Source organism: Rhincodon typus, chromosome 8, assembly GCF_021869965.1.
Source record: "Rhincodon typus isolate 14 chromosome 8, sRhiTyp1.1, whole genome shotgun sequence".
Taxonomy (NCBI): Eukaryota; Metazoa; Chordata; class Chondrichthyes; order Orectolobiformes; family Rhincodontidae; genus Rhincodon; species Rhincodon typus.
The window spans coordinates 39,229,339-39,246,321 of record NC_063339.1 but is presented as its reverse complement, the minus strand read 5'-3'; the positions used below and the strand labels follow the sequence as shown (position 1 = coordinate 39,246,321).

Sequence of the window (16,983 nt, the reverse complement as noted above, 5' to 3'; positions counted from 1 at the left end):
GTATTTCCCATGACTAATCCACCTAACCTACACATCTTTGGGCTGTGGGAGAAAATTGGGAGCACCCGGAAGAAACCCACGCAGACACGGGGAGAATGTGCAAACTCCACACAGACAGTTGCCAGAGGGTGGAATCGAATCCAGGTCCCTGGCGCTATGAGGCAGCAGTGCTAACCACTGAGCCACCATGTCTCCCACAGAATAATATAGATAAATGGATTCTGGTCATGTGATGTAATTCTTGGAATTGAGGGGAATTTTTTATCCTCCTCGTAATTTATTTTATTCATTCATGGGATGTGGGTGTCGCTGACTGGTCCAGCATTTATTGTCCATCTCTAGTTGCCGTTCACGAGATTGTAGTCAGCTGTCTTCTTAAACCACTGCAGTCCATCTGGTGTAAGGACACCACAGCTGTTAGGAAAGGAGTAGGATTTTGACCCAATGATAATGAAGCAGTGAGTGGCTTGGAAATCCTTGCAGGTGGTGGTATTCCCATGTATGTACTGCCCTCGTCTTTCGAGATGGTAGTGGTCATAGGTTTGGAAGGTGCTGTCTAAACAGCTCTTGTAGATGGTAACATTGACTGCTTTGTCCAGGATGACGTCAGCTTCTCGAGTGTTATAGCTGCAATCATTCAAGCAAGTGATATTTAATCACTCTTGATTTATGCCTTGCACATGCTGATGATGGCTTTGTAAAGTTGGGTGGTGAGTACTCACTGCAGATTCCAGGCTCTGTCCTGCTCTTGTCACCATAGTATTCATTTGGCTAGTCCAGTGTGATTACTGGTCACTGATATCTCCCAGGATGTCAACACTGTCAGTGTGTGTCAAAGGGCGATGGTTAAATTCTCCCTTGCTGGAGATGGTCTTGTCTGTCACTTGTTGGGGTCAAATATTATTTGCAATTTATCAGATCAAACCTTTGCATCTTCCAAGTCTTGTTACATTTGAACATGGACTGGTTCAGTACGAAGAGTTATAAACAGCGCTGAACATGACGCAACCATCAGTGACCATCCCCATTTCTGACCTTATGGCAGAGGGCAGGTCATTGATGAAGTGGCTAAAGGTGACTGGGCCTAGGACAGTTTCCTGAGGAACCACGTGCAGAGACATCCTACAGCTGATATGACTGACCTCCAACAATCACAACCATCTTCTTTTCTGCTAGATATGACCCCAAATAACAGAAAGATCTCCTCTCCCACATAGTTCCCATTAAACCTCATTTTGCTAGGGCTCCTTGGTGCCTCACAAAGTTAATTGCTACTTTGATGTCAGGGGCAGTCACTTTCACCTCCCTTCTGGAATTCAGCTCTTTTGTCCATGTTTGAACTGAGGCTGTAATGATGTCAGAGCTGATGGGCCTGGTGGAACCCAAACTGAGGGTCAGTGAGCAGGTTATTGCAAGGCAAGTGCTGCTTGATAGCACTTTTGATGACTCCACCTGTTAGTTGCCTGATGATGGAGAGCAGAGTAATGGGCAGTAATTGATCGGGTTGAATTTGACCTGCTATGTACAGGTCATACCTAGGCAATTTTCCATATTGTCAGGTCGATGATGTGTTGTTGCTGTAATGATACAGCTTGGCTAGGAGCACAACAATTTCTAGAACACAAGTCTTCAGTACTTCTACTAAATTATTGTTGGGGCCTATAACCTTTGCAGTATCCAGTGTATTCAGCCATTCACCTGATATGGGCATTTCTTGCTGCCAACAGTTGCAACAAAAGTGAAAACAAAGAGCCCTCTCATATCCCATTATTTATTCCCATGGAAACATGCAAACTCCACTACTCAGATACTTTTCATGCAATTTGTCCTGGTGTAATGAATGGAGGTCAGGTAGTCCTGTTCTATTAAACCAGCCCACCAAGTTTAGGCAACAATTTTGCTTTTGGTAAAGCTCAGGCCTCACCCTGATGTGAAAATTAACCTCGCATTGACCTCTTCTTACTGTTTGGACTTTTCTGTCAATTAAAAACAATTGTGAAGAGTTAAAGATACAATATTCTATTCTTTTGATTTCAAACCATAGTCACAGGTTCTGCTAAATGTATTAAAATGTTATCCAGCTATCCCTTCTATCAGCATTCTGATTCTATTGATGGCTACAGTGTGAAATATATTTATATATTCATTTAAAAGCACATATTCCCACCTGACATCAAAACGTTTGAAGGAACCATCAGAGCTACAAAATTACATTAAAGTTCTGTGCTTTATAAATAAATCAGTAATCTTTACAAACTATTTTTCAAAACTGATAAGAAGGCGGAAACAAAGACAGCGAAGTGAGAAAAAGCACATGGAAGCACCTCTTTGCAGAATTCATGAAAGCAGGTCTCCATCGTTGGTGATTGTAGGAAATAACCTCACAAATAATATTCATTATTTTTAAACAACCATCATATTTTGAGTGATTGTACAATGCGCTCTCTGCAGATAATTTGTTGCAATAAGATACCTGATTATTTATATTATTTACCTGAAGCATTAGTTCACAGTCTTCACGTCCAACAAAAATCATCTCTTTTGGGAGTCGGTGGCGAGAGCCACAACTGCTCACCAGAAACCAAGATGTCACACTCATTCTTGGTGTCTTAGAACTTAATTTCCACAACTTAACATTCTAAACAAAGAGAAAAACACAACAGATCATTCCTAGTAATTTGTTATTTTTTTCAGTTATGTTTATAAAATAATTAAGGCAAAGGGAAAAAGAAGAAACTATTGTCCCTTTGAAATGCTGAAGTAATAAGCAACAGGAACTAACAACAGTTCAATATTTAGATTGTTTGTTAAATATGCTGATTAAAATAGAAACACGCCATAATTATAAAACTCTGACACTTTAAACACTGACTAAAAAAATTAAAAAGAATGGTTTGTTCCTAACATTGTATTTCCAATTGAAACATTTATATAAATGTAACAAGATTAGTATAATATTTGATTTCTTGGAATGATTACATACAGAGCATTCCCATCAGGCATTAGGGTTTTGAGATTGCACCATTACTGTCTGGAAATCATTCAGATTTTTGTATTGCATGTGTTTTCCATGGGTCAATTTTTAGTACTCTTTGCCAACAGCTGATGTGATGAACAGAGATTTGGGCCATTTGTGCTTTCTGTTCCACTGCCGATGCATTTGCAACCACTGTGTTCATACATTAAAATAGGTCACTCTCTTCAGTTCCCACCCAGATTTTTTTTCTAATTTAGTCCCATCAGATGGAAACCTACAGCTCAATTATTACTCAAAACGACGATGAAAATGTAATATGGGTATTCATTTTACATACATACATACATACATATATATATTTTAAACATCTTATTCAGGTTGATTTAGATGATTTTGTATAAAAGTGGAATTGAAAAGTATGCTGCAAACAAAAATTGAGAAACCTCTCACTGGATGAATCCTCCATGTGTATGGCTTTTTATGTTTAAATTAAAAAAGGAGATATATGTTGGATAAACCTGTAAAATGTATGAAAGGTCACACGCAAATATAACTGATAAATATAACTCTCGCGAGAATGTTGCTAAATCAAGGTTTCTTTTAATATATTAATGTGTGTGTGTACATATGTGTGTATGTGTATATATATATATATATATAAATAAAATAAATCTAAGATCTGGGCGTTTCAAAAATACAAAAGGAAACGCCAGATCCTCTTCCTTCTGAGAAACTGCAGCACAACCTACAAATCTTGATTCTCTGCTGGCCTTTTCTTTCACTGAATATTAAAACGATTAGATGCACGAACAAAACAAGCACTGGCCTTTTTAGACAATAACAAAGATCAGCAGTAGCAGCGGGACACCGCTTTATCCAGGCCGAGCCCGGCTCCCTGCCCTGCCCCGGGGAGTGGGGGTGGTCTGACAGGTGATGCTGCTGCTGCTCAGGGGACCCATCCCCGAAACCAGGAGCCGACTTCTCCCCCACCCCCGTAACCCTCCACCACTAGCGAGCTTTACAGGCCAAGCCCGCGGCAAGGAAAGCATCTGCGAGCGGCCCAGCCCGGGGAACGGAGGCCGGGCTCCCCGCTCCCACCTTCGCTCGGAGATGAGCCGCTCCCTGCTACCGGGCCCTGACGGAAGGCGAGACCACGGTGCCACATCGCCCCTTTCCCCACGGCCCGGGAGCTCGCAGTCAGGCAGCACCTTCACTCCCGCAATTCCTTACAGCCTTGGAGGGGGGGGGAAGTTCGGGTCCAGGGTCAGCCAGACCCTCCCTCAAGCCCCTGCTTGTGCTGCAGCCTGAACCATGGCGATTTACCTGCCGTGCAAGATGCAGAGAGCACCAGGGAAATCTGAGACACCACAACACGTACACGTACAAAGCATTGCCTCAGTCTGGTTCAGTACAGCACAGTGTAGGATGCTGCTTATTGCTGTTGGACTTCGCCCTGCAACCACTGTACATATGATTATGCTGATTAACGCCGCGGCCAAATACAATGTCGTGAGCTCTCCCGAGAGTATTTGCCGGCCTGCCCAACGTTTTATATTCGGGAATGAAAGGCGGTCTGCTCAAAGGTACCTTTTTGTTTGCCGGCAGATGGTACTGTGGCGAGATATTCACATCAATCCCCGACTGTTTATATTCCCACTCCCGCCTCCACCCCTCCTTCACACAAGACAGTGAATAATGTCAGCGCGGTGTGACTATGAAACTAGAACCAAATCAGCACTGCCAACGGTGGAAATCTGCAAATACTAAAACAGTCATCAAACCCAACAGCGTCTGAAAAGGTGAAAGTGTTTTTGTGGTCGACAATAAGCGGATTAGAGTCGTCTTGTTTAGGAAAAGTGGACGAACCGAAGACGTTTGTTGGAAATCCTGACAAAAGCCACAAGTATGCTAAAAAACAATTATATTTTCTCTGATCTGGAGAAAGAATATATATTACAAAACTAGAGTTTAGTCTATCATCCATTGAATGGATTCGATAGATGAAAACTACCAGTTCGACTTGTTTTTCTGCTTCAGAGCAGTTACAGTGTAATATTACATTGGAGTCTGGCTTATGCCCAGTACGCAGCTATCGATCAGGCTGAATGGGGACAAGGTTCTTTGTTTTAATAACCAGCATATCTTTTATTAACGATAGATTGTGTGTCAGAAAAAAAAGTGACAAGATCACGGTTAGTACTTCAGCGAATCTGCATTCTGTCCGATTTGATAGAATGTAGTAAATCAAAATTTCAATTTCTCATAGCAGAAACGAAATCATTTAACTAACTAGCCTTAATAGAGTCATTGAGCTGTACAGCATGGAAACAGACCCTTTGGTCCAACTCATCCATGCCGACCAGACATCCTAAATTAATCTAGTCCCATTTGCCAGCAGTTGGCCCGTATCCCTCTAAACCTTTCCTATTCACACAGCCATCCAAATGCCTTTTAAATGTTACAATTGTACCAACCTCCACCATAAAAAGAATCCGATTACAGGATTGGTATAACGATGTTTTTCTCTGTTTTCCCCCAAATGAAATCCTATCTTGGGCCTGTGTAACAGCAATTATAATTCCACAACTTTCTCCAGAGCATGGGGCGCGAGACGTATCATACAAAAGAAAATTGAGCGAACGCGTTTTGTTCGTACAGCACGTTGGCTGTCTTAAAATAAACCCTATCCTGAAATTATGGTCTCCAAAATGAAAAACATATATTACTACTCTGAACCACAACTTGAAGATGCCATGACAATTAAACTTTTGCCATAATGCTTGGCTTCATGAGTTACTCTGCAATCAGTGGTGTGCCTAGCGACAGGAAGTGCTGGTTCAGGGACAGATGTCTGTTCTGGAGCAGATTCAAGCAAATTGATGTGACCTTACAGCGGAAGAGATTCCAATGTATTCACTGAAGTGAGGAGCAGTGTAGCAAATATATTCAGCCACGTTAGTTAGGTGTTGCAAACGGATACGCTTACAAGAGCCTCAAACCTCAATGCTTTTTAAAAATTTCTTTGTTTTAGAATTGCTCGTCAGAAGCAGCCTAGAAATTATTATATAAGCAGTTTTTATGTGGTGAGGTAATGATGTTCCACCCTGTTGTGTATTAAAAAGGGAGCGGCATTCGTCACTGAGAGAGGTGCCAATATTCTCATTCAAGACTTCAAAAACTCTCCTTGGAGCCTCCCAGTTGGACGCAGAATTTCGCAATTTTGCAGCCTATAGGCTTACTTTAAAAGTACTTATTCCAGACACTTTGCAACAATATTTTTCTGAGTGATAAAGCCACGTGTAAGTCAATTGTTAAAGAAATGTGAAAGAGAGGGAGGGAAAGAAAAGGAAATTATGGTCTATCTATGGACAAATCATTGGAATCTATAATTAAGGGCAGAGGACTGGAGTTTCCGTTAGTTTGTGCTGGTTTTATTGGCACAATAGACTGAACCTGTGCAAAAAAAATGCGGAAACTCCAGCATAAAGTACTGTAAGCATAGATTGAATTCCTGCGATCTTCACCCTGCTTTAAATGTAATTTTCCCTGCAACTCGCACCACCTACATCAAAATAACGAGGGACGAGTTTCTAATAATTGCAGCAGGTCGGAGACACTTTTGAGCTGAAGCTAGAGTTTATTTGGCGCACGTGCACTAAAAGCATATGTTTAAAGGTTTTGTGTACTAAAAAGATTGAATCTATTTAGAACCCAGCTAACTTACCCCAGTGAAACTAATAAATAGTCCAGTATCGCTTTAAAGTAGGTTGATTATAATTGGAGCTTAAGGACCAATTGTTTTTCTGATAAACCTACTTTCTGCGGTATTAAACCGCACCAGATTCCTGCTACCAAATACAGCAATATTTGTAATGCAACGAAAAATAAACAATCTATTATATTTGCATGACTGATTGCACTGGTTCATGGAAGAGTTTACGTTTGTGTTAATGCACAGGTATGTTAACGGAAACCTGAGCTAATAATCTCATCAGTTCAATTTCAAACACTATTTGTGCTCAGTTTATCAATTTACCTGTATTCCCGAAGCTGAAACCTTACTCTGATTGATGGACTACCGAGAGATCTGTTCTGATTGGAGGACCAATTGGGATTCTCAACATGATTATTTCTGACAAGACCAATTTTTTTTTGTGAGAAGATAAGTAATAGAAGAATTCCAATAGATGTAGTTTTTACGGTCTCCCAGAAAGCACTCAATAAGGTTTCACGTGATACTCGAATCAACTGTAAGTAAATCATTGAATTGGTTCCAATGTGGAAGACAGAAGGTAAGGATAACAGATATATACTCAAATTAAAGAAAGTGACTGTGGTGTCCTGCAGGGATCTGTGCTGGGGCTTCTACTCTTCACTATTTTAATTATATTGACAACATAGAGAGAGAAGTTATTCTATGCTCCCCAAATTGGTGGCATAGTCGTGTAGATATTATATCAAAACTACAAAAAGACCAACAGATAAAGCAAGTGGAGTGAAGGACCTGCAGCAATTGGATTTAAGTGCAGCCAGATGTGAGGTCATCTACTGTGGACCAAAAAAAGGTTCAATCCTGTATTTTTAGGTGGTAGGAAGGAAAGTAAGGCATAAATCCCAAAAAAAGGGTTCATAGAGTCAGAGTCATATAAACTAAACTAGTCCCACCTGCCTGCTCCTGGCCCATTTCCCTCCAAACCTATCTATCCAAATGTCTTTTAAATGTTGTAATTCCTTTATTCATTCAGGGGATGAAGGCATTGCTGGCTAGGCCAGCATTTATTGCCCAGAGGGTAGTTATGAGTCAACCACATTGCTGTGGGTCTGGAGTCACATGTAGCCCAGACGTAAGAGTGGCAGTTAGCTTCCCTAAAGAACATTAGTGAACCAGATGGGTTTTTCTAACAACTGGCAATTGATTCATGGTCATCATTTGACTCTTAATTCCAGATATTTATTGAATTCAAATTCCACCATCTGCTGTGGTGGAATTCGACCCCAGAACATTATGTGGGGCCTCTGGATTAACAGCCCAGCGATAATACCGCTGGGCCATTGCCTCCCCTAGATTGTACTTGCATCCACCACTTTCTCAGGAAGTTCATTCCACGTGCGACCCACCCTCTGGAAAAAAAAATTGCCTCATGTCTTTTTTAAATCTCTCTCCTCTCATTTTAAAAATGTGGCCCCTAGTCTTGAAATCCCCCACCCTAGGGAAAAGACAACTCCATTAACTCTATCTATACCTGTCATTATTATATAAACTTCCATCAGATCACCTCCCGACCTCCTATGCTCCAGTGAAAAGATGTCCCAGCCTATGCAGCCTTTCTTTATAACTCAAACTTTCCATATCCGGCAACATCCTGGTAAATGTACACATTACTCAAGTGTAGTGTGTCAAGTACAAACAATAATCAAAACGGCAGCTATAATTTATAAATATAGGACCAAATTATGAAGCAAATGAAGTTTTTTTTACAATTAAACAAAGCTTTTGTTGGCTTTGGAAGGAATGCACTAGAATACAGGTACACCAGGAAGTAACTCAGGCTCCAACATTTATGTTATGATGAGAGGTTCCATATACAAGACTTTCATTTCCTGGAATGTAAATGTTTACATGATAATTGAGTTTTGTTCCAGCATTTTTTTGAAATGGATCAGTGTGAAGATAGAGATGTTTTGTACTGGGAAAGTGTCTATGCGAAGGGAACATGACCTAAAAATCACAGTGAGGCCATTCATGGGAGAAGTTAGGAAACGATTCTACGTGCAAAGTTTTTGTTGCAGTGTGGAGATCTTTTCCATGAAGCATTGAATGCTAGCTCAGTTTACCATTGAATCTGTTAAAGGGGATTGAACCAGAGCAGGTTAAGGAAAGTAAGAGTAAGGAGATGTCAGAGTAATTGTGTCAATAGCACAATATGCTTTGAGATGGTGACAGAAGCACACAAGTTTGATGAAAAGCAAATTGATAGATTGGAGAAAAGCTGAGAATGAAATTTGGGCAAATAATACTATGGATGACAATAGGAAACATTTTAAAAGATGTATGACAAAGTGCAGGGAAAATACATTTCCATAAAAATTAAAGAACAAACAAAACAGTTGTGGGATTTAATGGATTGGGAAAAAACACAATGGAACAATTGAAGTTTAGGGACAAGGTCTGCATTAATTACAGCAAAAGAGTGCACAATTAGAGGGAATATATGAGATTAGAAGTCAATAAAAAAGATTAGGAAGGCAAAGAGAACCCATAAAATTAAATTATCATGGAACATAAATTGTAAAATATTTTACAGATGTAGCCAGAGAATATATTAATATAAAACAAGGCACTGTGTATGCTGGAGATCTGAAATAAAAGCAGAGTGTGCTGGAGAAACTAAGCAGTTCCGGCATAATCTGTGGAGAAAGAAACAGTGTTAATATTTCAAATCAACTTCTTTTATGTGGAGAATTAATTCAAATACAAGTAAATAATTTCTTTCTCAGCACAGTGTCTTTCTGATGCACACAAACATGAGCTGCTAAAGGTGAGGGATCACAGGTAGTGTGATTTGTTTGAAAAATTATACACAGTTCTGAAAAATGTCTTTGCTGCTTGCCCTCTTGAATCCTTACAAATAATTTTAGGAAATTAATCCAAACACAAACTGCAGGAAGCTGATGGAACTATTCCAACAGCTCAGTTCTCCGAATAATCCTGTGTTATCAAGGGAAATTTGCACAGAACAGGGTCTGCCATGACCAAATGATGGGCAGGCTGTGATGCAGTGGTAATGTCATTGTTCTAGCAGTGCAGAAGCAAAGGCTAATATCCTAAGCACATGGTTCAAATTTCATCATACCAGATGGTGAAATTTGAACTCAATAAAAATTTGAGATAAAAATGCTGTTCTAATGGTTACCATGTAACCAATGTTGATTGTCATAAAAACCCATCTGGTTCACAAATGTCCTTTAGGGAAGGAAATCTGCTGTTGCTACCTGATCTGGCAATGTGGTTGACCCTTAACTGTCCTCTGGGCAGTTAGGGTTCAGAAATAAATGCTGGTCTAGCCAGTGGTGCCCATATCCCATGAACTCCAAAAGAACGTTTCGCAGACCATGTTAAAATATCAAGTCTCTTTGGCAAGGAATAGAAAACTTAAAGACTTTAAAGCTCAAAATACTGCTGTTTTGCCTTGTTATTTATTACAGACACAAAGTCAGCCTGCTGATCAGTCATGATCAGTCCAAGAAAGTGCTTTCCTTATTGAAAGCATTCAATGTTTTGGCCTAAACCACTTTCAGTGGCAGAGAATTCCATAGGCTCACCACTCTCTGGGTGAAAGAAACCTCTCCTCAGTCCTAAATGGCCTATTCTGTATCCTTAAACTGTGACCCCAGGATCTGGACTCCTGTCATCAGGAAATCCTTTCTATATTTACACTATCCATTTCTGTTAGAATTGTATAGGTTTCTATTAAATGCCCTCTTTAACCTTCTAAATGAAAATAGTCCTAACTGAATAAATCTCTCTTCATATGTCAGTCCTGCCATCCCAGGAATCAGTCTGGTAAACCTTTGTGGCACTCCCTCTTATAGCCAGAACATTCTTCCTCCGATAAGGAGACCAAACTGCACTCAATACTCCAGATCTCACCAAGGCGCTATATGATTGCAGCAAGACACCCCTGTTCCTGTACCCCAAAACAAAGGTTTCATTAAGTTTTTGAAGTAGTGAGATTGTTATTTTGAGATTGTGTGGTCTTTGAGTGGAGGAAAACTGCCTGATAACAGTGCTTAAATTGGTTGACCTGCAGTTTGGTGCAAATTTGTAGTAGAAAGGCAGCCAGAGATATCCCGAGTCTGTGAACTAAACTCTTTCTCCCCCATTTCTTTATGTGGGTGAAAAGACAGAAAAACCAAGAAAGCCTAAAATAAAGAATTCCAACAAGAAAGGACCAGATCAGACTCCTCCATGTGGTGGAGGTGGACTGGGGTGGACAAGGTCACATGTCACACGACACCTGGTTATAGCCCAACAGGTTTATTTGAAATCACAAGCTTTCAGAGCATTGCTCCTTCATTAGGTGAATTGCTGGCAAATTCTCTCTCACTGAGTTCAAAGTGAAATAATCCTATCTCACTTACAAACTGGCCAGGTGATGTCTCTGAAAATTAACCAGACAGTAAGACTCCATTCAAAATTCCTGTTCATTGCAATTACAGCATTATTGATGTTATACTTATTGTCCTTCCCTTGGCAAAGTGACCTTTTGTTTACAAGTTCAAGATTAATTTATATGAGTCTGCATAATCTTTTGCAAAAGAATATTTAGATCACACCTCTTCATTCCAAAACACAAACTATTGCTCTTGTGAAATCAAACAATTAATCTGTGTCATCCTTGAAAGAGAACAGTAAGTAATTTTTCTGTGGCATCAACAGGCAGGTGAGAAAGGGTTACTAAATCTAACGGGACATGTTCCAGAAGATGTTATCACATGACTGTCAATTATGTTTCCTCCCCCAACCTTCTCCACATTGTTAATCAGATGGGTCAGTCATCATAAAGACCCAACTACCCAAGATTTCCTGGTTTTGACTTTTGAAAATATAGTCACCCTATCACAATCTTACTTTTGGTTTCAAGAATGGGTTCTGGATTTTCCTCCAGTTCTTCTGCCCACGAGCACCTGATCAGTCACTCTCTGACGTGCTAAGAGAGACAACTGCAGTTAACCACGAACAAGACCAGCTGAAGCTCTTTACTGCCTTCAATAGGCCTGATATTGATAGCTGCTTGAATGTTGGTAGTTATGTTTAGTTTTCTTCTTTAAATTGATCTGTTTAGACATGTTATGAAACCCTTCCAAAACAGGAGAGGACTTGAACTGGGCCAAACATAATGTTGCTACCACTGCACCACATGAAAAGCATACTGCACCTGGTATTCCCAAGCAGTCTACCCCCCAAGTATCAATCAGGCTTAAATCTGCAATAGCTTAAGGTTTTGTTTTGCAGTGTTGCAGGTTGCTACTTTAATTGTTAACCACCATTGTGATTTGTAGCCGTTGTGCTGGAGATCAGTCGTTGTGCTTAAATTGTGGCTTGACTGTTGCTTTAATCGCAATAGTCTTTTATGAATGTCTGTAGTTGCATATGCCAACCTCAAGAGTAATCAGCAATAATAACGGCTAGTACATTGAATTGTTTGCTTGCACAATGTTATCCAGAAATGCATTATAAATTGTTGCTTCCAATGATTCATGGCTTTACAGTCATTCAGGATCCAGGTAAGGCAGGCAGCAAACAAGTTCAAACGTTCAGACTCAGGAAAGCAATGTGTTTGGGCTAGCCACACTTCCTCTGCAGTCAGCTTTCTTGATCAAGTCCAATATATGTGTGGTCACAACTTATTGAGTGTGTTCGTGGAGTCCTGAAACCAGTGCACTGTGCAGAAGAATTGATATGCTCTCCAAATAATCATTCTGCACAGTTTTAGGATGCTTTTGATTGTGTGTACGGGATAAATAGAAAATCTGCCAGAAACCTGTTTCATTCACCAACTGTTATGGACCAGACCAAACTGCCTCAAACTATTCAGAAGGTAGCCTAGGCCCTAAGTTTTCTTATTTTAACGGTAAATGTAAGGTGTTGCATTCCAGATGCAATTTAATTGGTAAAACTACCAGCTTTAAAGCAAAACACACTTTATTAATTCACATTAGTTAAAATACAATGAAAGGAAGAAGGAATTGAAATAGCAACTCTATTGGAAAACTTAACAGAATAATAGAGTAACTATTATTAATTAACTGTTCCAATATAGTAACATCAGACAAATACACCCTTGGCAAAAGGCAAATTCAGAAAATGGATTGACTCACATGTAACTCCAGTAGCACAAAGAGAACACCCAGCTTTTGGCTGTAGCCACGAGAGGGAAAAATATCTTCCACTTCTTCAAGATTCCAACAGCAACTGCTGAAAACTAAAACTGAAAATCCTGGTTCTATGGGAACACCTATTCAGACTGCTTCTATTGTTCCAACTGTTTTTTAGAAAACCCAAGGCGCCTCAAGCTGTTTACGAGAGTGGTTCTGGTAGACTGGTCAGTAGCTCTGCTTTAAATCCTCTCTTAAAACAAACAGGACAATATTCACTTCTTAAAGCCACAATATCATCACATAACTCCGCAAATTAGAGGTGGGTGGCTGGTAAACATGACGCTCTGTCCATTGCGCCAGAAGTCACAATTGATAATCCATAGGATTTTTTAAAAAATTGCTGGAATGTTTTTGTTTGCAGTCATAGTTTTTATAGGGTTCCAACTGGAGATTAAATAAATCACTATAAGGTTAAATTGTCGATTCTGTGCCAGTTTACATTTGAAAACTAATTGCCACTCAGAGTCTTTTTCATTTTTAAGAGTTTGTCTCTTGATTTATGAGACAATAAGGATGGACTATCTGCCGAAATGAACATAACATTTGCCTGGCTTTCCAGCTGGAGGATTGAGTTACAAAAGGGGAAAGAGTAGAGAAAGATAATACTTATTTTTAAGGGGAATAAGAATATTTTATTTCAAAGAATATGAAGAGTGCCCAAAATTATTGACAAATACTTGTGATAAGGAACAGACACAGCGAATTGAACAAACACAGGAAGGTGATGGCCTGGTGTTATTATCGCTGGACTGTTAACCCAGAGACCAAGCTGATTTTGAATCCGTGGCAGATGGTGGAATTTGAATTCAATAAATATCTGGAATTGAGAGACTAAAGATCACCATGAAACCACTGTCAGTTGTCGGAAAAACCTACCTGGTTCTGCTCTCCTTAACAATGTAGTTGACTCAACTACCCTCTGGGCAATTAGAGATGGGCAATGAATGTGACGCCCTCATCCCATGAATGAATAAAAAAATGTTGGAGGAACACAGCAGTTCTGGCAGCATTGTGAAGAGAGAGGCAGAGATAATGTTTTGAGTCCAGTATAACTCTTTTTTTTTTATTTATTTCAAAAATATACTTTATTCACAAAAAAATCTTTGTATATAAACATTGGCATAAAAGCAGTTTGGTTCTGCACTGTTGCATATCAAGTAAACAGAACATTGGAGTTTGACTATACATAAAACCAAAGACTTCTCTTACACATACAATACTTCTATTATATACATACAATACTACATATATTTGACACTCTAAGAGTCCCGTTTACCTTCAGCAAGAAGACCTCAGATGGTGATCTTTTCCCACTGTGCCTTGGCGGCAGCTGCCCCAAGCTTTAGTGTGTCCCTCAGCACGTAGTCCTGGACCTTGGAATGTGCCAGTCTGCAACACTCAGTCGGGGCCAACCCCTTGTTCTGGAAGAGCAACAAGGTTCGGGCAAACCAAACAGCATCTTCCACTGAGTTGATGGTCCTCCAGGCACATTCGATGTTTGTCGCAATCCCTGGGAACAGATTGTAGAGCACAGAGTCCCACGTCACAGGGCTGCTTGGGATGAACCTTGACAAAAACCATTGCACCTTCCTCCAGACTTCTTTTGCAAAGGTACATTCCAGAGGAGATGTGTGACAGTCTCAACCCCACCACAGGCAGCGAGCGGTGGCGCAGGCTGACCAAACATACATAAAGGATCTCACAGGTACTGCCCTTCTCACCACCAACCAAGCGATGTCTTGGTGCTTGTTAGAAAGTTCTGGTGATGAGTCATTCTGCCAAGTGACTTTGACAGCCTGCTCAGGGAACCATATGACGGGATCCACCCTCTTCTTTTCTCGCGGGGTCTCGAGGATGCTACGTCCTGACCGCTTCCTGATGGACTTGTGGTCACAAGTGTTTTTCTTTGTAAATTTCTCTATGAAGGACAGGTCATACAGAACAGTCCAACTACTGGGAACGTTCCATGGCAGTCCCATCCTTCACAACACCAAGGACACGTAGAACCTCATTACATGGTGAAACTTGATGTTTGCATACTGAGGGTCTGCGCACAGTTTGATGCAGCTGCACACAAAGGTGGCCATCAGGATGAGGGCAACAGTGGGTATGTTCTCCACCCCCCCCCACCTTATCCAGAGTTTTGCACATGGAGTCCCTGTAGACCCAGTCTATCTTAGGCTTCCAGATGAAACAGAACTGGCTCGGGTGAATGAAAAAGCACAGTTTCAGGGGATGGGCTAGACTTGTGCTACATGCAGAGACAGTGCCTCACACCTGATGATCAGGTTTTTACCTGCAATGGAGAGGGAGCGGTGTTCGCAAAGGACTAGTTTCTGCTTCACTTTGGTGATGCACTCATCCCAAGATTTTGTGCTTGCTCTGGCCCCTCCGAACCATATTTCCAGCACCTTCAGGTAATTCTGTCCTGATGGTGAAGGGAATGAAGGACCGGTTGGCCCAGTTCCCAAAGAACATGGCCTCGCTCTTGCCTCAATTTACCTTGGCACCGAGGCTAGTTCGAACTAGTCAAAGATGCTCATGAGTCTGTGCACTGACAGCAGAACTAAGCAGAAAATGGCGACATCATCCATTTACAGGGAGGCTTTGACCTGCAGGCTTCCGCTGCCTGGAATAGGCACCCCTCTCAGGCTCGCATCCTTCCTGATGGACTCAGCAAAAGGCTCTATACAACACACAAACAAGGCAGGAGAGAGTCGGCAGCCCTGCCTGACTCTGGATCTGATCGGGAAGCTTTCTGATTCCCACCCATTGATTGAGACTGCACTAATGATATTGGTATAGAACATTCTGATCGAATTGCAGATTCCCTCCCCAGTGCCCATTTTGGAGAGCATGTCCCACATGTGCGATGTCCTGTCAAACGCCTTCTACTGGTCCAGGCTGATCAGGCAAGCGTCCACTGTGCTGTCCTGCATGTAGGCAATTGTACCCCTGAGGAGTGTGGGTCCAGTATAACTCTTCTTCAGAACTCACACAGAACTCAAAATGTTAACTTTTGTTGCTCTCTCTGCAGCTGCACCCAGTTCTGCTAAATTCCTCCAGCATTCTCTGTCTTGGTTACAGATTTCCAGTTTGTGCAATTATTTTGCTTTCTTGTGATATGGACATCATTGAAGCTCAGTTTGTTGATCATAGATCAATATGATATAAGTTCACACACATTTCCTACAAAGTGCATTTCACTATCTCATTCATGCTGTAACTAACAAGTGAGAGGTAAAGACCAATTACTTCTCCACAGGGAGGAAGGTAAAATAACAGGGAAGGTCACTACATACTATTTTTTTTAACAAGCACCCACTAGTTTGCATTAATGAAACCTGTTCTTCAGGTTTTCCTCTCAGTTAGAGAATATATGTAGAACAAAGTGCAAAAGGAAAAACTAACACTTACATGGGCGATTTCACAAACACTGTTCCAAATCACTTTAAAGCAAATGGCGTACTTTTGAAGTGCAGTCACTGCTATAAAGCAGGAAACCTGTCAGCTAATTTGCACATACTAAGCTCCCATGTTCAGCTAACTCTATATTTCTTCAAGAAGTGTCAATGTCAGACACCCCCCTCCAGTGATCAAAAATGCCCTCAACCACACCTCTTGCATTTCCCGCACTTCTGCCCTCACACCCCCTCCCTTCAACAAAAAGAAAGACAGAATGAATCCCCATTGTCCCCACATATCACCCCACCAACCTCCACATCCAGTGTATCACTTCCACCACCTACGATCCAATCCCACAACTAAAAAGATATTTCCCTCCCCACCCCTATCTGCCTTTCGTAGGGACCGCTCTCTCCACAACTCCTTCGTCTGCTCCACACTCCCCACTAACCCCACCACCCCTGGCACTTCTACCTGCAACCGCAGGAAGTGCTACACCTGCCTGTAGATTTCCACCCCCCCACCCCCACTCACCTCCGTTCAAGGCACAAAACAAACCTTTCTTATTAGAGATAACAAGGTGTAGAGCTGGATGAACACAGCAGGATCAGAGGAGCAGGAAGGCTGACGTTTCGGGCCTAGACCCTTCTTCAGAAAAG

At 41.1% G+C, this 16,983-nt stretch overlaps 1 protein-coding gene across 8 annotated transcripts in view; it reads right to left on the bottom strand.

Moving 5' to 3' along the window:
* Positions 1-5,557, bottom strand: part of cep170bb (centrosomal protein 170Bb) — an 81,608-nt gene extending 76,051 nt beyond the window's left edge. For 4 of the 8 annotated variants that reach the window (XM_048600231.1, XM_048600232.1, XM_048600239.1 and 1 more), the window contains exons 1-2: positions 5,452-5,557; positions 2,495-2,638 (exon numbers count right to left, since the gene is read on the bottom strand). In XM_048600231.1, the coding sequence (XP_048456188.1) occupies positions 2,495-2,638; positions 5,452-5,460 (153 nt within the window). In that variant the 5' untranslated portion in view covers positions 5,461-5,557. Of the gene's footprint in view, positions 1-2,494; positions 2,639-4,075; positions 4,246-4,300; positions 4,487-4,564; positions 4,596-5,451 lie in introns of those variants that run through there. The other 4 variants (XM_048600234.1, XM_048600233.1, XM_048600236.1 and 1 more) reach the window with 4 other exon arrangements.
* Positions 5,558-16,983: the final 11,426 nt, after the last annotated feature.